Source organism: Phoca vitulina, unplaced genomic scaffold (genome assembly GCF_004348235.1).
Source record: "Phoca vitulina isolate PV1807 unplaced genomic scaffold, GSC_HSeal_1.0 scaffold9, whole genome shotgun sequence".
NCBI lineage: Eukaryota > Metazoa > Chordata > Mammalia > Carnivora > Phocidae > Phoca > Phoca vitulina.
In genome coordinates this window covers 52385269-52410262 of record NW_022589712.1, presented here as the reverse complement: position 1 = coordinate 52410262, position 24994 = coordinate 52385269, and the positions used below count along the sequence as shown (strand labels likewise).

General features: G+C 35.9%; 1 protein-coding gene across 2 annotated transcripts in view; it reads right to left on the bottom strand.

Moving 5' to 3' along the window:
* The window catches only part of SEC63 (SEC63 homolog, protein translocation regulator), a 69517-nt gene that overhangs the window by 13590 nt on the left and 30933 nt on the right, over window positions 1–24994 (bottom strand). The window contains exons 7-19 of one of the 2 annotated variants that reach the window (XM_032408128.1): window positions 24550–24600; window positions 23242–23350; window positions 21012–21106; window positions 20779–20911; window positions 19130–19222; window positions 17552–17706; window positions 16309–16356; window positions 15574–15721; window positions 12943–13025; window positions 10145–10204; window positions 9770–9943; window positions 5949–6107; window positions 1707–1808 (exon numbers count right to left, since the gene is read on the bottom strand). In XM_032408128.1, coding sequence (XP_032264019.1) covers window positions 1707–1808; window positions 5949–6107; window positions 9770–9943; window positions 10145–10204; window positions 12943–13025; window positions 15574–15721; window positions 16309–16356; window positions 17552–17706; window positions 19130–19222; window positions 20779–20911; window positions 21012–21106; window positions 23242–23350; window positions 24550–24600 — 1410 coding nt within the window. The remainder of the gene's footprint in view (window positions 1–1706; window positions 1809–5948; window positions 6108–9769; window positions 9944–10144; window positions 10205–12942; window positions 13026–15573; window positions 15722–16308; window positions 16357–17551; window positions 17707–19129; window positions 19223–20778; window positions 20912–21011; window positions 21107–23241; window positions 23351–24549; window positions 24601–24994) is intronic. The other variant, XM_032408130.1, reaches the window with a different exon arrangement.

Sequence of the window (24994 nt, the reverse complement as noted above, 5' to 3'; positions counted from 1 at the left end):
GTGCGATTCTTCTTTACCTCTCCACTAAGAGAATGCCTTTCCCTCTGCTCTCCCAGGTTACTTGATTAAAATGAGATTCATTCAAAAATATTTATTAAGAAGCTAGTGAATTTCAATCCATGGCATTGTACTTATGCCTAGACTCTTTGATGCACATAGTGAAAGTGGAAAATATATTGCAGCACGAGTTATTTGCACTTTCAATAGTTTTTCTGTGGTGTGAGATTCCTCACCATTCTTAACATACTAAGTATAATGAATGAGTTTCAGTAACATGTAAGTCAATTATAATCATAAAACTTTAAGCAATTTAAGTGGGTAGTGTGGTTGTTAGGGTAGTTCAGTAGGTACATGGGAAGGTAGACAGATGTTAGGAAAATCCTAAATAAATTTTATCTGATAAATGGTACTTTGAGATGTTTACACTACAGTTGTAGCTTAAATTAGAAAAAGGCATTTTCAAGGCTAAAATGTTCTAAGGCAGTGAATGGATGTTTTGCTTATTAACTAAGCATGGTCTAAAATGAACTATCTGTTATAAGGGTACAAATTATGCAGCTTATAACATCCCATGGCACTTCTAAAACCAATCAATGAGTGGAATTTACTCGCTTGATTTCGGGAGCCTTGGGGTTGGCAGGCTACCACCGCAATGGGCAAAATGCCCTTAACAGATGGGCTAAAGCTCAGGACATGCCAGAAGATCAGCAAGCGCATTAACATGGAATCCTGGGCTCACTTCTTTCCAAGTCAAAACAACAGTCTGTGCAGAGCCATTCATTTATTATTAGGAAAGCCAAATTACTTGGGAATTTGCCTTCAGCAGCCCCCAGCAACTCTGGATTGACATTCTAAAGCAAAAAGCAGATTTATACATGAAATCACCTGCCAAACATGAGTGCTGAGCAGAAGGTTCTACGGCAAAGCTGTGAGGCAGTCTGTGGAACAGCTTCCCTGAACTAAGAGGCAACCAGTTCTTGACCTTTGGCCATAGACAGAATCATGGCAAAAGCAAAACGTCATGCAAATCCCAAATTCATTTGAAAGACAAAAAACTCAAGGAGATCAACAGCTGAGCAGGCCACAACCACAAACTAAACAAGGACAAGAGAACAAACAGCACTGATCAATCTGTCCTGAGCTTGGGGCTCAGCCACTCTCAACTCTTACTGAACTTAGCTGGTCCCACAGCCACAGGCTTGCCTATTGCCACGGACTAGGGCAATTACGAGGGCCAGAGCAAGTGTAGTGGTTCCAGGTGGCCAGTGGAGGACCATCAGAGAAAACCCACGGGAAAACTTAAGAACTTTTTCCTTCCTATCTAAAACTTGATAGAAGTGAAGGATTCACAGAACCCCTGTAGTCCTATGACGAGGACAAAATATGCATTTGTCTGCAAGACTGCCTGAACTGCTAAAGAGAAATCATCATTCAGCACAACCTTCAGTCATCCAGCCACAGAAAGGACAGAAGCCCAGGAAACCACAGAAATACTTAAAAAGTTAACAATCCTCCCATTAAACGACACATTCACGTGAAAATCTAATTCATACTGAAATGTATCCTTCAAAATGTTGCCTATCAAGAATAGATCATCTTTAGCACATTTGAGCCAGTATACACCACAGAGGGATAAAAGGCAACTGAAAAATACCTGGAGAGAAAGTAAACGGGACAAGGAAAACACTGAGCCATGAATAACTCACCTCAGGAAAGTAAAGACTATAAACAGGATGTGTTATCTTTGATTTGGTTTCCAGGAGAGCTCTCTCCTTTCGCTGTATACTTTGTTGTAATTCTTGCCACTCCTAGTAAAGTAAAAATCAAACACTTGAAATCAAGTACGTTTTCAGATGTTCTCATTGAACAGTTTCCATCTTCTTCCAGCTATTATTCCTGACAATGCTAACTACCACGGAGTTCAGTCCCACACACTTGATCATTTCCCTGCTCAAAACTGTTGTAACGCATCATTTCATAAATCAAACCTAAGCCCTTTAGCATGAACTATACAGTCATAATCTGACCTGACCTGGGCCAATCTCTCCACTCCAGTCTCCTGTCACTGCCTATCTCTGCATTTTCTATTCTCGTCACTTCAAACTACCTTGACTTCTCTGAATTCACCAAGCTATTTCACTCCTCTGAAACCATGTCTGGATTTTTGTTTTCTCTCTCTTTCTCTAACCTGGAAAATTCCTACTATTATTCCTTTGGGAGCTGCTAAAGCCTAAACCATGAGCTCCTGAATACCAGAAATTTCCCTCAACTGAGTTGATCACTCCCTCCTTTGTGCTTTCACTATACCTTGCACAAAATGTGCATAATCTCCTTTGTACTTTAATGTTTATTTATAAGTCTGCCTTCCCCACTAGCCTACTATCATTCAAGGGCAGAAACTGTTTTACATTTGGCTTGCATTCCTCTCATCTAACACAGTGCTTGCAATGTGACAGATAACGAATAACTGTTTGTATAATTATTTGACAACTGAATGAATGTATTTTTGGTATCTAAAGAAACTAATCTGCCACCTCTACTAATCCTAATACTATACTCAGAAAGGAATATGTCAACTCTTTCTCAAAGCACACCTGGGGAAATAATATTCTTAATAGGCTTTAATTTCTTGGCAATCAATTTAATTCCCAAAGTACAAAAACAGTTGGGGCCAGCAACTGCTAAAAAGTCATCCTTGTTTTTCCCCACCACTCCCAAGGGCAAACTCCCCACCACATTACAGGCATACCTCATTTAACTGCACTTTGCACATCCGTGCTTCTCAAATATTGTGGTTTTCACAAACTGAAGCTTTGTGGCAACCCTGTGTTGAGCAAGTCCACTGCTGCCATTTTTCCAACAGCATTTATTTGCTCACTTTGAGTCTCTGTGTTACAATTTTGGTTAATTCTTGCAATATTTTAAACTTTTTAATTATATTTGTTATGGTAATCTGTGATGTACTATAATAATTGTTTTGGGACACCACGAACCATTTTCACATAAGATGGCAAACTTAAACAATAAACGTGTGTGTTCTGACTGCACCACCAATGGGTTGTTCCCCCCATCTCTCCTCCTCTCCTTGGGCCTCCCTGAGACACAACAATATTGAAATCAGGCCAATTAATAATCCTACAATGGCCTCTAAGTATTCAAGTGAAAGGAAGAGCCGCACGTCTCTCACTTTAAGTCAAAAGCGAGAAATGATTAAGCTTAGTGAAGAAGGCAAGTTTAAAGCCGAAACAGGCAGAAAGCTAGGCCTCTTGGGCCAAATAGCCAAATTGTGAATGCACAGGAAAAGTTCTTAAAGGAAATTAAAAGTGCTACTCCAGTGAACACACGAGTTTTAGGTAAGAAAGCGAAACAGCCTTATTGCATGTATGGAGAAAGTTTTAGTGGTCTGGACAGAATATCCAACTAGCCACAATATTTCTTTAAGCCAAATCTTAATCCAAAGCAAGGACCTGCCTCAATTCTATCAAGACTAAGAGAGGTGAGGTAGCTGCAGAAGAAAAATTTGAAGCTAGCAGAGGTTGGTTCATGAGGTTTAAGGAAAGAAGCCATCTCCGTAACATGAAAATGCAAGGTGAAGCGGCAAGTGCTAGTGCAGAAGCTGCAGCAAGCTACCCACAAGATCCAGCTAGGGGAATTAATAAAGATGGCTACACTAAACAACAGATTTTCAATACTGACAAAACAGCCTTACACTGGAAGAAGATACCATCTAGGACTTTCATAGCTAGACAGAAGTCAATGCCTGGCTTCAAAAGACAGGCTGACTCTCCTGTTCGGAGCTACTGCAGCCGGTGATGTTCAGCTGAAGCCATTACTCACCGACCATTCTAAAATCCTAGGGCCCTTAAGAATTATGCTCAATCTACTCTGCATGTGCTCTCTAAATGGAACAACAAAGCCTGAATGACAGCACATCGGCTTACAACATGGTTTACTGAATATTTTAAGCCCACTGTTGAGACCAACTACTCAAAAAAAATTTCCTTTCAAAATATTACTGCTCATTGAGAATGCACCTGGTCACTCAAGAGCTCTGATGGAGATGCACAGTAAGATTAATGTTGTTTTCATGCCTGCTAACACAACATCCATTCTGCAGCACATGGATCAAGGAGTAATTATCACTTTCAAGTGTTACTAGTTTAGAAATATATTTTTTAAGGTGATAGCTGCCACAGATAATGAGTGACTCCTCTGGTGGATCTGGGCTAAGTATATTGAAAATCTTCTGATTCACCCTTTTACGTGCCATTAAGAACATTTATGATTCATGGGAAGAGGTCAAAATATCAGTATTCACAGGAGTTTGGAAGAAGCTGATTCCAACCCTCACAGATTACTTGGAGGGGTTCAAGACTCCAGGGGGGGAAGTAACTACAGATGTGGTAAGAACAGCAAGAGATCTAGAATTAGAGGTGGTGCCTGCAGATGGGACTGCATTGCTGCAATCTCAGGAGAAAACTTGAGCAGATGAGGAGCTGCTTCTGATGGATGAGCAAAGAAAGTGGTTTCCTGAGGTGGAATCTACTCCTGGTGAAGATGCTGTCAAAACTGTTGAAATACCAACAAAGGATTTAAAATATTACAAAGACTTAGTTGACAAAGCAGTGGCAGGGTTTGAGAGGTCTGATTCCAATTTTGAAAGAAGTTCTACTATGGGTGAAATGCTATCAAACAGCATCTCATGCTAGAGAGAAATCATTTGTGAAAGGAATAGTCAATGCAGCAAACTTTATTGTCATCTTATTTAAAAAACTGCCCCAGCCACCCCAACCTTCAGCAACCACCACTCTGAAGAGTCAGCAGCCATCAACACTTAGGCAAGAGCTTCCACCAGCAAAAAGGTTACAACTCGCTAAAAGGTCAGATGATGGTTAGCATTTTTTAGCAATAAAGAATGTTTTAATTAAGGCGTGCATATTGTTTGAGACAATGCTATTGCATACTCTACAGACTACACTACAATATAGTGTAAACGTAACTTTTATACCCACTAGGAAACCAAAAAATTCATTTGATTCGCTTTATTGTGATGTCAGTTTCACTGTGGTGGTCTGGAGCTAAGCCTGTAATATCTCCAAGGTATGCCTACCATTCCTTAGACTTTTATCCTTTGCCCTTTACTTTTTTATCCTCTTTTCGGCCTCTACCTGTGCCTCACAGGCTATTCAGGGAATCCCCTTTTCTCTCCTAAACCACAAGGGTAACTTTTAGGTTGATGGCCCAGTAAGAAAAAAACAGAACACCACAAACATAAAGGAATAGCTGATCAGTTTACAGTTCATTTGCAGTAGTCTCTAAAGGACCCATTATTTGTCCACCAAACCCTCTTTTTCTATAGCCCATCTATAAATCAGGTGCAACTTAATGCCACACCACGAGACTTTTTCCTATTCTCTCTACCCTCACAACCTTAGTAAGTTCCTTAGAGACTCCTCCTTTCCTTAATGTCTTATATACCTCTTAAACAAGGTGGCATTCTGTAAATGTTAGTCTTCTCCTTAAACAACCTCTTGACATTAGAGTCCACAGTAATGTTTCTTTACTCTAAACACTACCTAGAACTTTTGAAAGACTCCTCTAAGTAACTGCTTAGACCATAACCCACCTTTCCTAATTCATTTCCAGACTCAGCTCCAATTTTGAAAATTACTGTAAGACACCAAACTGACTTCTCCTCAAATCCACAACCTATACTAACAGCAATTTAAGATTTAAGAAAATTAAGAGGTCCAATCCTTGTTAGAAACTATTTTTCTTTATAATTCTGACCACCATCCCACAAACATATTCTTACAAAGTAATATAAGATTATAAAATATACCGGTATTAAGACAAGCACACAAACAAGTAAACAAATGAAAAAACAACAAAAACCCAAACTATCAGAGGTATATAATTCTAATTATTTAAACCTATAAAAGTCTTACTGCTTCATCATCTTTGTTTTGTTTTTCATCTTGCTCTCTATCAGAGTCTCTGTCACTACCATCATCTTTTTCACTTTGGGATTCTCTATTGGTTTCTTCTTCTTCAGAATCACTGCCTTTGTCAGAAACTTCTTCTTCGTCTTCCTTTACTGCAGCTTCCTAAAAGGAAAAAGCAACCACAGAAGTTCTGAATATCTCAGTGAATTCTGAGTCCCTGAAGCTAATTATTGTCATTATAATTAAATTAGCTCAAGATTATAATTTCACTATTCATACAGAATTTTAGAGAATTATAAACACACGTATTTATACCTATGTGGTAGTCAGACTAAAGACTTTAACATTTGGCTTATTTGTCTATTGTTAGTTATTTTATTTATTTTTCATGTTTGTAAAATAAAAAATATTTTATCTTTATTTGCAAAGTATACTACTGCAATGGCAACATGGCTCATCTTTCAAAACATCAATCATACAATATATATGTATTTTTTATTAAAGATTTATTTATTTATTTGAGACAGTGAGCACGCACACATGGCATCAGCGGGGGTGGGGTGGGGGGGCGGGCAGAGGAAGAGAGAATCTCAAGCAGACTCCCTGTTGAACACAGAGCCCAAGGATGCAGGGCTCGATCTCATGACCCTGAGATCATGACCTGAACCGAAACAAGAGTCAGATACTCAACCAACTGAGCCACCCAGGCACCCCACTTATACAATATATTTTATTTGAGATGGGGAAATGGAAAGCTCATAGAAAAGCACTGCTTTGAGAATTTAATATTATCTTCTATAGCTGATAGAGTATAATGTAGTAAGGAAAGCCAATATCCCAGACAAAATATTTACTAATCCACTTCAAGAAGCAAGAAAAAGAACAGCAAATTAAATATAAAAAAACTCGAAGTAAATAACAGAGACCTGAAATCAATTAAAGAGAAGGCAGATATACAAAGGGAAACCTAAACAAAACCAAAAATTGGTTCTTTGAAAAGATTAATAAAACTGAGATAAGACTTTTATTAGGCAAGACTGATCAAAGGAAAAAGAGAATATAAATTACCAATATTAGGAATAAAAGAGACATTACTATAGCTCCAAAAGAAATTACAAATAGAGGATATTATGAATAACTTTGTCAATAAATTTGATAACTTAGAAGAAATGGACAAATTCCTTGAAAAATGTAATTTACTAAAATTGATACAAGGAAAAAAGTAGAATATGTTAAAGAAATGGACTCTAAAACTAAAAACCCTTTTTAAAAACTCCAAGCCCAGATGGCTTCTCTAGATAGTTCTTCCAAATAAGAAACAAACCCAATCTTACACAGACTCTTCCAGGAAAAAGAAAGAAAGAATACTTCCTAACTTGTTTAATGAGGCCAGCATAAACCTGATACAAAACCTGGCAAGGGTATTATAAGAAAGGAGAATGGCAAAACAATATTCTTTCATAAAATAGATGTAGGAATTCTAAACAAATATTATCAAATCCAGATAAATATGAAAAAGGATAATATGCTACGATGAAATGCATTTGTTCCAGGAATGCAAGGACAGTTTAAAATTTTTAAATGCTTCAACATAATTCACTATATTATAGAATGGAGAAAAATCACATCAACCTCAACAAATGGAGAAATGGCATTTAATAAAGTTCAGTACTGTTCATGATAAAAATTCTCAGCAAACCTGATAAAGAGTATCTACAAAAACCCTATAGCTAACATCACACTTAATAGTTTGTTCCCTTTCTCCTGGAGATAAACAAGAAGACAGGGGTGACCACCGTCCTCACTCCTAACCAACATTACTACACTGAAAGTTTCAGCCAATACAGTAAGACAGAAAGGAAGAAAAAGCAAAAAGATTAAAAAGAAAAAAGTAAAACTGTCTTTATTCCCAGATGGCACGATTGTGTACACAGAAAATCTTTTAAAAAGTACCTACAAATGGTTAGAATTACAGGCATACCTTGGAGATATTGCAGGTTCAGTTCCAGACCACTGCAGTAAAGAGATTACCAGAATAAAGTCAAATGACTTTTTTTGTTTCCCACTACATATAAAAGTTATGTTTACACTATACTGTAGTATGTTAAGCGTGCAAGCAATATTGTCTAAAAAATGTGCATGCCTTAATTAAAAAATACATTATTGCTAAAAAATGCTAACCATCACAGGAGCTTTCAGCGAGCTGTAATCTCTGATCACAGATCACCATAGCGAATATAATAATACAAAGTGTAAACTATTGAGGGAATTACCAAAATGTGACAGAAACACAAAGTGAGCAAATGCTGCTGGAAAAATGGTGCTGATAGATTTGCTCAACACAGGGTTGCCACGAACCTTCAATTTGTAAAAAATGCAGTATCTGACAAGCGCAAGAAACTGAAGTGCAATGAAACAAGGTATGCCCATATTGTCAGTTCAAGACTCCTTGATACAAGGTCAGTATTTAGAAGACAACTGTATCTCTATGTGCCAGCAATAAACACTGAAGAATGGATTTTTTTTTTTAATGTTATATGCAACAGCACCAGAAAGTATCAAATACAAAAGGGTAAATCTAATGAAAGATGTATCATACCTCTGTCACTGGGAATTACAAAACACTGCTGAGAAAAAATTAAGGAAGATCCAAGTTAATAAAGATAAACCATGATTATGAGTAAAAAGACTCAATACTATGGGGCACCTGGGTGGCTCAATTAAGCGTCTGCCTTCGGCCCAGGTCATGATCCCAGGGTCCTGGGCTGGAGCCCCATGTAGGGCTCCCTGCTCAGCGGGGAGCTTGCTTGCTTCTCCCTCTCCCTCTGCCCCTGCTTGTGCTCTCTCTCTCAAATAAATAAATAAAATCTTAAAATCTCTGATAGGCAGAAATGTCAACAGGACTCAAAAGCAATAACCATAAAATTAATGAAAAGACTTCCTTAAAATTAGGTATCACCAAAGGCTTCCATTAAGAGAGTAAAAAAGGACTCATATCCAGAATATATAAAGGAATCCTACAAATCCGTAAGACAACCCAATAGAGAAAGAGGATATTCAAATGGCTGCTAAGTATATGAAAAGATGCTCAATATCATTAGTTATCAGGTAAATACAAACCACACACAGAGATACCACTACAGATCCACTGTAGTGGTTAAAATAAAAAAGAATGGTAAAACCAAGCATTAGTGAGGATGTGGAACAACTGAACTCATATTCTGCTAGTAGAAACACAGAATAGTACAACTTTGGAAAACAGGCTCTTTCAATGAGCTAACCATATACACTTATTTTATGACCCAGCAATTCCACTGCTAGGTACATACCCAAGAAAAATGAAATGTCCACAAAATGACATGTACATGAATAAGCACAGCATTTTTATTCAATAACAGGCAAAAACTAGAAACAACCCAAATGTCCATTAATTGCAGAACAGATAAGTTGGAGTGTATTCATAAGATGGAGTATCACATACACACAAAGAATGGATAGCTGCTACACACAACACAGATGAATGTCATGGACATAATGTTGAATGAAAGCAGACAAATGTATTTCCACTTATATGAAGTTTAAGAATAAGCAAAACTAATCTATGGTAATAACAGCCAAAACTGGAAGGTATGGAGGTAGATGGAGGGGTCACTGACTAAGAAGGGACACAACTGAGCTCTCTAGGGTACTAAGGTTTTCTATCTTAGTCTGGGTACTATGGGTACATACATATGTAAAATTTCAGGAGCTACACATAGGATGTGAACATTTTAGTGTATGTTATAATTCAACAAAGATAATGATAATAACAGTAATAAACTTACACTCCCAACAACTCCATTTGCCTGCTTTTGTTTCTGTTGCTTTGATTGTGGTAAGGGCACAGGTGTAGGTTTTTTTTTTAAAGGTTTCTTTTTTTTTGATTTAGCAGTTTTCTTGGGTCCTTTGCTCTTCTGCTGCCATCCTCCTTTTGTCCTGTTCTTATTAGTATCACCCTGCTATAAATAACAACACACATACACACTCAGAAGTTATAGCAACAGTCTCATTTGGGAGTCTGAATAATTTTTAGATGAAAATGGCTAAACTAAATGCTTTCACAAACTGAATTACTCTCCCACAACAATATAAATCAATCAGAGAACAAAAGAAAACACTTCCTTCACCAGGAAAGATAAGTAAGAAAAATCAAGTTTTACCCCATCTTCTGCTGGCTGTTCCTCTGCAGCACAGATCGACTGCTCCTTTTCAAATACTTCCTAGAAGCAGAGAGAAGAAAAATATAAAGTCTATCAACCTATGTTTATCTTTCAGATAAAGCAATCTTTCAAAATAGATGACCAATAAGTTTTTTAACTGGTGACAATTGGTGGAGGGAGGGAGAACAGCAGACTTCTGGCAATTACTAATGATGTGTGCAAATTCAGCAATTACTAAATGACACTTCAAAAGTTACCTTCTGAAATATCTCACATGTGTCTTGAATACATTTTGAAAAGTACAAATGCAATGACTTAAGATATATAAACTCATTATAAAGTCAAGAATATTTCATAGTTTAAAATAACTATGGAAGGGCACATGGCTGGCTCAGTTGGTAGAGTGTGAGACTCTTGATCTCAGGGTTGTGAGTTTAAGCCCATATTGGGGGTAGAGTTTACTTAAGAAAAACAAATTTTTTTGAATTTTTAAAAAATTAATTACATATATAAGTAAATAAAATACCTAAGGGGTGGAACACTGAGAAAATCCATAAAATCTAGACATATCCACCATATAATCCACTTAGGATCAGAATAGAAGGCATAAATTTAGGATTTATATTACAGTAAGGTTTCAGTGAGAATCTATACCAGAAGATAGTAAGTGATGTTGGTTGTGTTTAATAAACTCCCTGGAATTACTAAAGCTAACAAGTAAAAACAATGATAACTCAGGCTTTAAACTGCTAGCCTAATTCAGGGGTCCACAAACTATGGCCCATTGCCTGGTTTTCAAGTAAAGTTTTATTGGAACTCAACCATGCCCATTTGTGAATTCAACAGTTGCTACAGAAACCATGTGGCCCATAAAACCTAAAACTTCACTAATTGGACCTTTAGAGAAAAAGTTTGCCAATCCCTAGTCTAATTCTACCATCTCTGCTTCATTTCTTCATTTATTAGCTGGGTTTTAATACTTAATTACTCTGAGGTTCAGTGCATACAAGAACTTGAAGATAAATATTTGATTCTCTCCCTTCCTCCAGGGCAATTTTGCTTTTTTTCCCCTACCAATTATCCCAGAAGTGTCAACAGCTCAAGGCCAATTTTTACTCATTTTTCAGGCTGGGAATTCCAAAGCATGTAGGCAATATAAATTTGGATTCTATGCCCAATCCTAGCCACTGGCTTTGAAGCTTCCTCTTCTCCCGGGCGGGACACTTCTCATCCAGAGTCCATGACACAAATGCTTCCTTACCACTTGCTACCATAAAATCAACATCTTTGATTTGATATATCCTACTACAAAGTATGCTTTTCCGACCAGAGTTTGAGAGATGGGGTTTAAATGCAGAGTATGTTTCCTGCAGATATTCACAGGCCCCAGAGTAGAACAGGCTAAAATCTCCCACTAGCTGAATATGCGGAGTTAAAAATAGTACAGTCAATTAAAAACGAGTTACAACTATAGGTCTAACTTGGGAGGTAATAGTTGACTTGGGAGGTAATACAAATATGTAATAGAAACTAAGAAAAACAAGATATACAGGAAACATATACAATGTGACTGAATTTAATCAAAGAGAATGAGAAAAGTACCAGGGTGTATATATACATACAGTGTAAAGGCCCAGGCAGTAAATACGAGCATGGAGAAAGATATGAAAGGATACACACAAGACTAAATTCTGGTCGCCTAGGACTGACAAGGGGTTTCCTGAGGGAGGTGGGTGAGAGAAGGAATCCATGATCATGAAAACACCATTTAACCCCACAGGTATTCATGCATTAGGGTATCTAAAGCGATGAGCTTCAAAATCAATAATCTCAGAGTGGCGGGACTTTAGGTGATTTTAATCCCTTCCTATACTTTTCTGCAATGCCCGAAGTTTTTTCCCAGACAGCATTTATTTTTCACATAATGAGAAAAAAAATATTTTCACTATAATTTAAAAAATTAAGAGTAAAATCAGAATTGACCAAGAAGGAATAGGTAATGAAATTCACAACAATCAATAATTAATCTTTGTATAGTACTTTAGACTTTAAATACTAAACTCACATTACCTTATTATTATAATGTTTTTACAGGGAATTAACAAATCATCACAGGAAGAATTAATCTATTTTCCAAGGGTTTTCTGTATGTAAAAACTAATGGGAAAACTATGAATATTAATTTAAAATATCAAAACAGCTAAATAGACTGCCTGGGTGGCTCAGCTGGTTAAGCAACTGCCTTCAGCTCAGATCATGATCCCAGGGTCCTGGGATTGAACCCCACATCGGGCTCCCTGCTCGGCGGGGAGCCTGCTTCTCCCTCTCCCACTCCCCCTGCTTGTGGTCCCTCTCTCGCTGAATCTCTCTCTGTCAAATAAATAAATAAAATCTTAAAAAAAAAAAAAAAAAACAGCTAAATAGGACTTGCAAAATTAGATTTTACTACTATAATAGTTTTGACTTTGAGAATATGTGACTTAAAATGAGAAAATAAATGTAAGAACTCTGACACGTAACTTTTTTTCCTTTTTTTTCATTGAAGTATAGTTCACACTATATTAGTTTCACGGTGTACGACACAGTGATTCAACAACTCCTTCTGTTATGCTACATAACCATACAACACTGTTACAATATCCTTAACTATATTCCGTGCTATATTTTGAATCCCATGACTTATTCCATAATCGGAAGTCTGCACCTCCTTTTCCCCTTCACCCCTTAACACATAACTCTTTTTTTTTTTTTTTTAACACATATCTCTTAAAGCATAAAAATAAAAAGAGATGACTTACTGCCATTGTTTGCCTTGTCAATTTAACCAACACTGTAACTAGGGATCCTACTGTGATGTTGTTGCTATCTTCATCATCCAATACTACAAGATGAGAGTAAAAAATGAGAGTAAACAATAAAATTCAATTTGGTACTTCAGTATTTCAAATATATTTTAAACTTAATAAAAAATATTTGACTGCCTACTCTATATAAAACACTCCACTACATGCCTTCAACAATGCACTCATTTAATCTTTAAAATAGCTCTCTGAAGATTATTTCCACTTAGAAGAAAGTGAGGTTCAAAACTAAAGTAAAATGCCTGAGGTCACATAATGGCTATATCGGCTCTGCCAAGTTTCAAACCCTGGTCTTTGAAAACGAAGAATAATGTGAGGCCTACTGTACCACAGCTTTCTTTCATAGTGATATAAAAATCTGTCACTCTATTAAATTGTACAAACCTTGTATTTACGAGATTTTACCTATATGATCAATGCCAGTCTGCCTGTCAGAAATAAAATAATTAGAACTAGTATTCTAAGTCACATTAATTTCTTAAGGCAAGAACTTCGAAGTTTTGTTTATAGTAAAAAGCACCTTAAAAAGCTTCTGCAATTGCTTAATTTTTCAAAACCACATTTGCTACACATATTGCCAAAAGCTAATAAAATAAACTTAACATTAAAATTAATATTAAAATTAATAAATGAAATAACTTACCAAACATATCTTATTCAAATTCATTTTTCCTGCAAATTTTATCTGTAAGAGTTTTCTTCACTATGTATTTCTGCCTAAGATTTTTCTAAGTTATGTTTATTTTACACAGATTTAGATTAGCATACTCTGTTCTGGCCTACATTAACACACCACCAGTTGGAAAAGAACGGCCTCCAACAAACTCTAACTACTTTCTCCTCCATTACTGGCTGTGAGGTACAACAGCTGGGCATCGAGAAGGATACAATATCCTGGGGCACCTGGGTGGCTCAGTCGGTTAAGCACCCGACTCTTGATCTCGGCTCAGGTCACAATCTCAGGGTATGGAGATCAAGCCCTGCATCGGGCTCCACGCAGAGTATGGAGCCTCTTAAGATTCTCTCTCCCTCTCCCTCTGCCCCTCCCCACCTCCCCCCGCCCCCGCATCCCCCCACCCCCTGCCTCGTGCTCTAAAAAAGAAAAAATAATTATTATTATTAAAAAAGAAGGATACAATATCCTTTCTTCAATCTGAAGTCTCCATTATCTCCTATCAAACCTGGGCTACACATTCTTCAACATTCCACAGTTGTATGCTCACATGCGTGAGCACTGCATGTGAATTAACAGCTATAACAATATCTACCTGCCATCTGAGGCTTTCAAGTGGAGAAAAAGCCTACAGGAGATTCTATACAGCCTCTAACCAATGTGGGAAAGAGATCCACCATCTCTAGCACTGGATCAGGCAGATGCTCCTTTCCTGCTTCTAAAATTCTTCTACTCTCCCTCCTTTAACTATATTACTCATATTACACATTTGGATAGCATTGTGAAAATATAATAAATTGTCTATACAAGATGCTACGGAATGAAATACATCATGAAGTTTCCCAGTGAGATCACAAGGAAATCCAAACTCCCCACCAAAGCAGTCCCAGTTTTCATTACATGTATCCTATACTCCAGCCAAATTGAAACCAGATTGCAGTTTACCTTACCTCTCAAACACCAAGTCTTTGAGAGCCATTTATCTCTTCTCAATTCCATTAGAATGCAAACTCAATAAGGCAGAAGCTTTGTCTTACCACTGCTTCCCCAACACCCAATAAAATGGGTGGCACTCAACAGTTGTTGAATGAATCAATGGCACACTGTCTGTGTCATTCACTTAACACTTGCCTTATGTTTCCTTGTTTTTAATCCTATGTTTATGTCCTACTTCCTCAACTAGACTATAAACTCTTTAAAGACAGATACCATTCCTAACACATCCTTGTATTCTTGGTCCCACAAGAATGTTCTCACAAGAGGAACTTAGTAAATGTCAAAACTCAGAATACTGTCACAATGAAGGAATGGGCAGATAATCTCTAATTCTGTAACCACTGTATGATACTATTATTCAGCTATTAAAATGGACACTCAAAGGACAATTGTGTAGGTAGAAAAATCTATTTTTTCACCCCAGCAGACATAAAGATAGAGACAGGTTGAGAAAAACACATGAAATGTGGCATAGAACATGGTAATTTCCAAGGCTTACTAAAGTAAATTGGACTTTTTAAACTTAATTTTAGAACTAAACAGCTATTTCTTTTACACTAACAATATACACTTCAAGTATCTTCCATTGCACCTGAAAATCCTTCATTCTTTGAAAAGTTAAGAAAGTCCTAAAACTTGAACTACAGAACAGAGAGTCCTCAAGCTTAATCCCATTCTGAGGATAATAAAAGTAAGATTCTATGGGATTCTATCAGTATTCTCAAAATTATTAAGCATGTATCATATTCCATCACAGCCAATCTGACAGGTAAACTACAGTTCTGGAAAGTCTAATTACACATTATGATATCAAATGTTTTGAGAACCTTAAGCCACATAAACAAAAGCCAATCTATCAAAAAGAGAAAAAATGTTCAACAGGGAAACCTCCCACTTACCCTGTGATTTTATATCCATAGTCACATATGGGAAACTCCCAAGGACAGCCATAACCTCTTCATATTTTTCATCTTCAAGGAAGTGAAGTAGATTGTGACGATCTGATTCTTTTAAACTCACCAAATCCTGAATAGTCTTAATTTTGTACTGAATTTTAAGAGAGAGAGAGAGAGAGAGAGAGAGAAAGAAAATAAATCCCAAAGTCATAGAATTTTTCACAAAAAGAAAATTAGCATGTTTCACTAAAACAAAATCCAATAACTTTTAGAAAAATGCTAAGATCATACTGGCTCCCAAACTTACAATGGTTCTACTTACAATTTTTCAACTTTACAATGCTGCAAAAGCAATGCATTCAGCAGAAACCAAACTCTGAATTTTTATCTTTTCCAGGACTAATGATATTTGATACAATACTATCATTATGCTGGGGAGCAGCAGCAAACTGTAGCTCCACCAGCCAGGCAATCACAAGAGTAAACAATCCATACACTTACAACCATTCTGTACCCATACAATCATTCTGTTTTTCACTTTCAGTACAGTATTCAATAAATTACAAGAGACAGATATTCAACACTTTATTATAAAACAGGCTTGTGTTAGATGATTTTGCCCAACTGTAGGTTAATATAAGTGTTCTGCGCATGTTTAAGGTAGGCTAGGCTAAGCTATGATGTTTGGTAGGCTAGGTGTATTAAATGCATTTTTGACTTAGGATATTTTCAACTTACGATCGATGGCTTTATGAGGATGTAACCCCACTGTAAGCTGAGGAAGATCTGCATACACATTTCAAAGCAAAAAATACAACTTTATAGCATTTCATGGCCTTTTATCCAAAGAAATTCAAATTTAGGATTTTTTTTTAATTACAAAGTTAATACAGGGTAATTTTTTAAATTTAGAAAAAATAAAGTTAGGAGGAAAAAAAAACAGTAATATTCATAGAATCTTGACCCAACCAAGAACAACTATCATTTGATATGCTCAGTCTGCTGACCCATATTTTCTATTTTAATGATAAAAACCTTTAAGAGTATGAATTTATCTCCAAGTACAACTGCACCCTTAAGGTTTTACTATGCAATATTCTCATTTTTGTTATTTTCTAAATACAGCTGTCTGTTATTGCAGTAATATCCATCTAGGCTAAAGGGATACTTAGGAGTGTGTTCATTTCCAGGCATTTGGTACTAGTTATTAATATTTACTTTCACAGACAGGGCTTAGATCATGAGGAATGTGGAATGCCCACTTTTTGATTACACAGTTTTCAATTCAAAATGTGAACAAATTTATAAGGGCAATACGATTACCTGAAAGGACAGAGAACTCATATGTGAATCTCTAATACACATTAGTTCTACCTTAATATACTATCAAATCCAATGTCTATCTTCCGCCCACTTTGTCTAATGTATGCAAAGTAATGTTTAAAATCTCCTATCAGAATTATAATTTGTTTTTTCTTATATTTCCTCAAGTTTTTTCATTTATACATATTTTTGCCATATCTTAAGATTCATTATCAGATCTTTACGATAGATTGCATTATCTAAATTAGAAGTATCTTTATTTGATCTACTTATGTTTTGAAAACTTAATTTTTTTTGTTCCTATTCAACCAATAAACCATGCCCAACCTTAAAAGCCAGGCATGAAATGACTGGAAAGCATACAGTGCATTTTTACTCTGTACATTTATTTCTGGTAACATAATATAAAGAACAAAGTCTTAATTGCTAAAATGCACTGACCTCCAAAGTAGTAAAATCACTTACAGTAGGTAAATTTAGACACCTCCCTAATCAAGAAAATGCTAATAGAACCACTTTAGGAATAGTTGTAGAGTGTTTAAGACATTCTAAATCTAAGAAAGTCATAGTAAACACTTCTAGAACACTTTTCATTCGTGCTACCTTTAAGTAACATGACAAACTGTTTAAAGCTAATTTTAAAGTGGCAAAGAATTACCTTTTTATGATTAGAAACCCTCCTAAGATTGTCCTCTTCAATGTGAGGGAGCTGCAGAAGGGGAGACTTAAACTGCTGAAGGCCCTGCACAGCCATCTGGGAAAGCTTCATGCAGTTTTCTAGGGATGCCAAAGTTGGAGCACGAAACTCCCTTTCTTAGAAAGAACAGGAATAAAAGAAAAAACAAGGCTGGACTTTTTATGTGTTCCAGAGTACACAACTCATCACGAAAACATGACTCATATGAATATCGTTAACACCTCAAATTTTAAGATCATAGTGTTGATTTTCCTTTAAAAGTTGTAAAATCCAGTATGGAGGTTCCTCAAAAAGTTAAAATTAGAACTACCCTATGACCCAGCAATTGCACTACTATGTATTTACCCAAAGGATACAAAAACAGATTCGAAGGGATACATGTACCCTGATGTTTACAGCAGTGTTATCAACAATAGCCAAACTATAGAGAGAGCCCAAATGTCCATCGACCAATGAATGGGTAAAGAAGATGTGGTGTATATATACAAAATGGAATATTACTCAGCTATCAAAAAGCATGAACTCTTGCCATTTGCAACGATGTGGACAGAGCCAGAGTATATTATGCTAAGTGAAATAAGTCAGAGAAAGATAAATACCACATGATCTCATTCATATGTGGAATTTTAAGAAAGAAAACAGATGAACATATGGGAAGGGGGGAAAAGAAAAAAAAAATAAAAGCCATAAGAAACTCTTAATGATAGAGAACAAACTGAGGGTTGATGGAGCAAGGTGGGTGGGGGATAGGCTAAATGGTGATGGTTATTAAAGAGGGCACTTGTGATGAGCACTGGGTGTTGTATGTAAGTGATGAATCACTGAATTCTACTCCAGAAACCAATGTTGCACTGTATGTTAACTACCTAAAATTTAAATTAAAAAAAAAAGTTATAAGATACCAAAAATATACAAACATGTTCAAATGCAACAACCATTATCCAGCAACAAGCACTGGTTTAACAGAAAAATTCTTTGCATCACCTCCCAAAACAGTAAATTATCAGTATCAATAACATACTGATACCATGCCAAGAACTGACATCAGCCATAACAACAAACCACAACCATTATCTCCTTTCTTAAGGGTCTCCCTTTCCATTACTGACCACAAACTCTTTCTTTTTTCTTTCCCCTCATTCTTTTCTCCCTTCATGCAAAAAACACTACATGTCAGATGAGTCATTATTACATCACTTAAAGAATTATTTCAAACTCATTGTTAAAATACAGAATAACCTAACTCTAAAAATATTCAAAGGAAGGAAAAGGTATCTTAAATCTCTACAAACAATAAGTGACAACAAACAATAAAACAATAAATAAATGCAAAAACGTGAATTGTGATAAAGACTTTACAAAACGGAACATACAGGAAAGAAGTAAGAAAAACCATGAATAAAAGTGGGAAATCTGATTCAACTTATATAATATATAGGCAGAATTACTGTAGGTACTCAAAAATCCTAAAACTGTAAGTATAATCTGCAGGAGCTTGCAAGAAAAAGTACAACATAAGTAATTACATTTCCACCTCACCTTCACGGCTCCGGGCCATTATTATTAGCTGGCAGATTACATTAACCATTTCTTGAAGTAGGGCAGGGCATTTTTTCAACATAAATTGCTGATCTGCAAAACAAATGAAAACCTGAAACAAATCATTCCACTTTTATAGTTAAAACATCTTTATCATCTATAGTCCAAGACTGATACTAAATTCAAGTTGTCCCATAAATATTTCAGATGACCTCAGAATTTTACAGGTTGAACACAACAGTTTCTCCTAAGCAGGACTGTCAAAAATCAGTCAGAAAACCCTAGATCAGATTAGATGTTTCAAAGGCAAATTTTTAATATTATGGTGTGCTTCATAAGTTAACTTCCTTTTTTGGAAGAATAGTCTTAAACTTAATTCTAATCTTACTATATTTAAGAACCTTAAGAATCTTCTTCTTGTGCACCTAAGTTTCTATAACTATGAATAAGTCCAAAGACTAAGATTGAGAATAAATCTTAACTCAATGCAGAAAGAGAAGGGGGAGAAAGAGGAAGGAGACAGACTCATTTTTACTGCATGTAATGGTTAACTATTAAGATCATCCACTGGGGTTAGTACTCAACCTAAAAAAATATTTGTTCCCTGTTACTTAGATAATTGGTAAAAAATGGAGATGGTTTCATATCTGTACAGAATATTAGAAAAATCAGAATTACTGGTTAATTTGCAACTCCAACAACAATGCCTAAATAGTGATCCTTCATTCCATCCTAAGTATCCTATCTTATCACCAATTACTGAGCATCAGCTAGCCTTGTTTTTGGAGGCATTTGGTTTTATTATTGGCTTTAAAAAGGGACAGAAGAAGAGGAGCTTCATTCAGAAAGAACATTTATTCCCTAGGTATAATAATTTTCTTTTAAAACTTCAAATGAAGTAATGCAAGTAAAGAAGAAATGACACTCAAATTCATGACGTCCCTGGAAACAGCACTGTCCCAATCCACTGCTTTTCTTTTACATAGAGAGGTGGCTTCAAGCAATTTAGGAAGCTTTCAATAAAAATTAAATCCTTTATCAGCAATTACTGCTGGAAGTGATGGTAGTAGTGGTGGTTGACTGAGATATTTGTTGTGAAATCCATTTTTTCTTCCCCCGAAAAGCTTAAAAAGCTTACAAAATCTTTTTTAAAAAGTCACTAGAAATTACTATATAATCTGCAACTGAATAAACATTTCTCAGAGTCTTCTCTCACCTTGAAATACTAAATTTTAACATTTGTCAAAGTATCTGACTTTAACCTTAGACTTTCAAAATATTTGTGAATTATGTAGCATAAAGTTTTCTTTTTAAAAGGTCCTTGAGCAATTATTTGATTGAGCAAAAAAGAACAGGGCCAAAACACTGCACATGAGGTCTAATTAAATCCACTGCTTTTGTACTATTAAAACCCTGCCAAGGGGCGCCTGGGTGGCTCAGTCAGTTAAGCATCTGACTCTTGGTTTCAGCTCAGGTCATGATCTCAGGTTCGTGAGATCAAGCCCCACCCCAGGCTCCATCCTCAGCTCCAAGTCTGCTTGAGATTCTTTCCCCTATCCTCTCCCTCCCCCAGCTCGCGTGTGCTCTCTCTCTAAAATAAATAAATGTTAAAAAAAAAACAAAAAACCCTGCAGATATTAGAATCTTACCTTCTTCAAGGGTCTCAGGAATTTTCATTCTAGCAAGATGAGACAGTAAAAGAACTCTGGCTTTCAGGCTATATGGGCAGGTAAGTGGAGGCTCATTCTTCTTTAGATTAATGCTGCCAATTTCTCTGATTAGCTAGAGTAAATAAAATAATTATTAAAAAATATATACCTAAAAAAGCATTAACTTTAATACCTAAATGCTTATATCAAGGAATCTGGGAGTTAGGCCTAACCTGAGGTATTAGAATATTATCTGTTGGTCTGCTTGTGGCATCTTTATTATACTGAGGATCAAATTCAGAGGCTCCAGCCAAAACCATGATAAGACCTAAGAAAACAAAAGTAATATGAAGGTAAATAAATACATTTGCTCACCTATTAACTTCCTCTCCTATGATATTTCATTAATCCTACACTGAGGCAATTTTCCACTTGCATGGAAAGCTAAAAATCATCCGAACTCCATTAACAAGTATTCATTTTTCCCATAAAAAAGAAACATTTCACTTTTTAAAATATGTACAATATTACCTATCACAAGTAAATAGAAATATCCATCAAATTAAGGGCCCCAAAGCACTGGATGCATTAAAATCAGTTTAAATAGCATCTGTTTCTAGACTTAAGCATGTGTTCCACAGAAACTTTCTACAGAGCAATTATTAAGTATCCCATGTGATCTTAATAACTATTAAGTGAAATAAAGAGGGGCTCCATAGTTAAACAAGGCCGAGAAACAATGAGTTAGAGAGAGTTTTAGGTCTGATGACTGGCACTACAGTCATGAATCTCACCTTCCAGCAGAAAATGCACGCAATGTATTCACAAAAAGCAGGACAGTACAGAGGTTAAGAACACAGACCCCAGAGTTCCACTCCCTAACTAAATGACCTAGGACAATATTCTTCACCTCTCTATGGGCTTCAGTTTCTTCAGATGTGCCTGACACACAGTAAGCACAGTAGTATGTGTGAGCCACTAACTACCATCACTACCCTCAAATGTTTCATGAAACATCTACTCCTAAAACAGCTGTATAATAAATGATGCCAACACTAAAGTAATCAAGGATGTATAACCAAGCCCACCAGCAACTAAACAGTGCTTTTCTCATAGAACTGTGTAAGGCTAAGTGTCACTGTCAGAAATAAAATAGGAATCAAGATCACTGACGCAAAAAAACACATTAAAACACACCATAAACATGAAACACTTTCATAAGGGGGTTTCTATATTAATATCTCAATTCAACATAAGGAAAAGTGATATATGTGTGTAAAAGGGAGAGTAACAACCACTTATTCCTCAGAAATAAAAGACCTGCTCATTCCAAAAATACTCCAAAAATAAAAGATCTGTTCACATAGTTACATGATTCTGAGAAGTCTCTTTCTCATTACCAAAAAAATTAATAAAACTGGCAAATCCAAACTACAGAAAACTCAATTTAGGTTTTGGAACAAAAATGTATTCTACAGTGAGGCACAATTTAAAACTTTTTAAAACTTGTGTCTTCTTTTTTTTTTTCCCCCAAGGAGGGGAAGCAGGGTTTTTCTATGATATGTCTGTAAGTTCTGCAGAGCAGTGATTCTGAAATGCAACATTATATATTCCAAGGATAAAATTCATACTGTTAGCTTTATGGAATCAAAGAAAGTATTTTAAATGGAACTTTTTTTTTCCATAAAGAAATTCTGAAATAAGAATCTGGGAATTAAATATTCTGGCAATTTTCTTTCAACACATCCAAGACCTCTACTTATTTTATTGAGACTAATACAGTATAACGTACTGATTTAGGGCTTGGGAACCAGACCTCTTGAGTTTGATCCTAACTCTACCACTTACTGTATGTATCCTTAAGCTCAGTTTCCCCATCTATAAAATGTGCTTAAAAACAGAAACTTACTTATGGGAGCAAAATAAAGATTGAATTAACACATACGTAATCCCTAGCAATGCCTGGTATATAATACTCAAGAAATATTAGCTAGTATTATTACAAAATTAACCCACATGAAGCTTTACCATACAATTTCTAGGGGGAAAAAAAAAATATATATATATATAGCTGAGTAAATGGGAATAATAGAAACACAATACATGTGGGCGCCTGGGTGGCTCAGTTGGTTAAGCAACTGCCTTTGGCTCAGGTCATGATCCCGGGGTCCTGGGATCGAGTCCCACATCAGGCTCCCCCTGCTCTGTGGGAAGCCTACTTCTCCCTCTGCCTCTGCCTGCCACTCCCCCTGCTTGTGCTCTCTCTCTCTCTGTCAAATAAATAAATAAAATCCTTAAAAAAAAAAAAAAAGAAATACATGTGATAAAGGGTGTTAGCATTCTCCTCCAGCTTTAGTTATATGAACAGAATATAAAACTGAAATGAAATGTCTCCAGTTGAATATATATCACATAAATGACTTGGAAAATAATCTAATATCACAGCTACTTAAATTTACTTACGTTTCATATCCATATTTCGGGTTTTATAAACGAAATATGTATAAATCTGTGTTGTGCGTATTAGAATCTGGTCTCCACTATAACGTATTGAGCGATACCACCAAGAACCCTAAAATGCAAATAAAATTAAACAATAAATAAAGCATCAAAACCACAATAAATATTAGGTTTGATGCAGAATATGTTTCTGGTCAAATTTTCTAAATGTTCATAAAACAAGTAACAATACCTGAACTTTAGAACAAATGCTTTGTTACATATTTCAAATTATTTAGCAAGTATTCATACTGGCCAACACCTAAACACCAACCTACCTCACTACATATATATGATTAAAACATTTATGGTTCAGTTAGAAGCTGAAGACAAAACAGAAACAAAACAACCCATTGCTATAAAAGCAACAAGCTGGTTTCTGACAGTTAGTATTTAATAAATATTTGATAAATAAGTGCAGGAGCACTTTTACAGTTGATATACTACTTTCATTCACATGATTCCATATAGCTGGATCCTCACACAACAAACCTATGAAGAAGGCAAGACAAGTTAATTATCAGTCTCACTATGGGACTCAGAGGAACTATAAGACCAGAAAGAAAACCACCCAGTCACAAAAGAAACAGTAAAATCATAAACTTTATGTTATCTCCATATTGAGGTGTTATGCAATAGTTTTTAAAATGAGTTTGCTCTATATGTTGTGCCTCCAATATAGGAAGCAAAAAAAGTCACAGAACAATACATACAGTAAGATGACATTTTTTTTTTTAAGTGTGTGTGTATATACAATCCATAGAAAAATCTCTGAAAGGGGCACCTAGGTGCCTCAGCTGGTTAAGCGTCCAACTCTTGATTTCGGCTCAGGTCATGATCTCAGAGCTCCATGCCCAGCAGGGAGTCTGCTTGAAATTCTTTCTCTCCCTCTCCCCTGTCCCTCCCCCTCCTCAAAAATAAATAAATAAATATTTTTTAAAAAAATCTGAAAGGGAGAACACCAAACTTATCAGTGATTATCTCTAATGAAGAAATGAAGTTGAGGGAGGTGATGAAGGAAGACATTCTAAACTCTAAATACATCTGTATTATTTCAGTTGTGTAACTTTTGTATTGGGAGGAGATATACTCTAACATACTCAAATGATATCACCTTTAGAAGACCTTTAAAGTATACTTGAATATAAGATTCTTAAAATTCAAGGATCAATGGATTATATTCTAATACAAATTGCAATCTTACAGGGAGATTCTAAAGCATGCCACCAATTCCCTTTCCAAAAATTGTTAATAAAAAGAGTTAGAACTTACTACAACAACTGGAAGGATAACCATGAATGCTAATCCATATACAAGTAAAACCTAGAATGGAAAAGAAAATAATTATGCCTTTCACAGGTCAATTATAATACCTAAGAACACTTATTTTTAGGTTTACATGGGAGAGGCACTATCAAAAGCACTCCTCATGTATTATTTCATTTAATCCTTATTTTCAAACTCTATGAGAAAGGTACCATTATTATTTTCCTTTTGCAAATACAGAACCTGCAGCAAACACAGGTTACATGACTTGTCCCAAGTCACACAGCTAGTAAGTGGTGGAGCCAGGATTGGAATCCAGGCATTTCAACTCTAAAATTTTATGCTTTTATCCACTATAATAAATTACCTTTTAATCTGCTCTGTAGATAACACCAGCAAAACAGCCTTATAAATGGTATTTTCCGTCCAGTCAGGTATTTATACATGCACA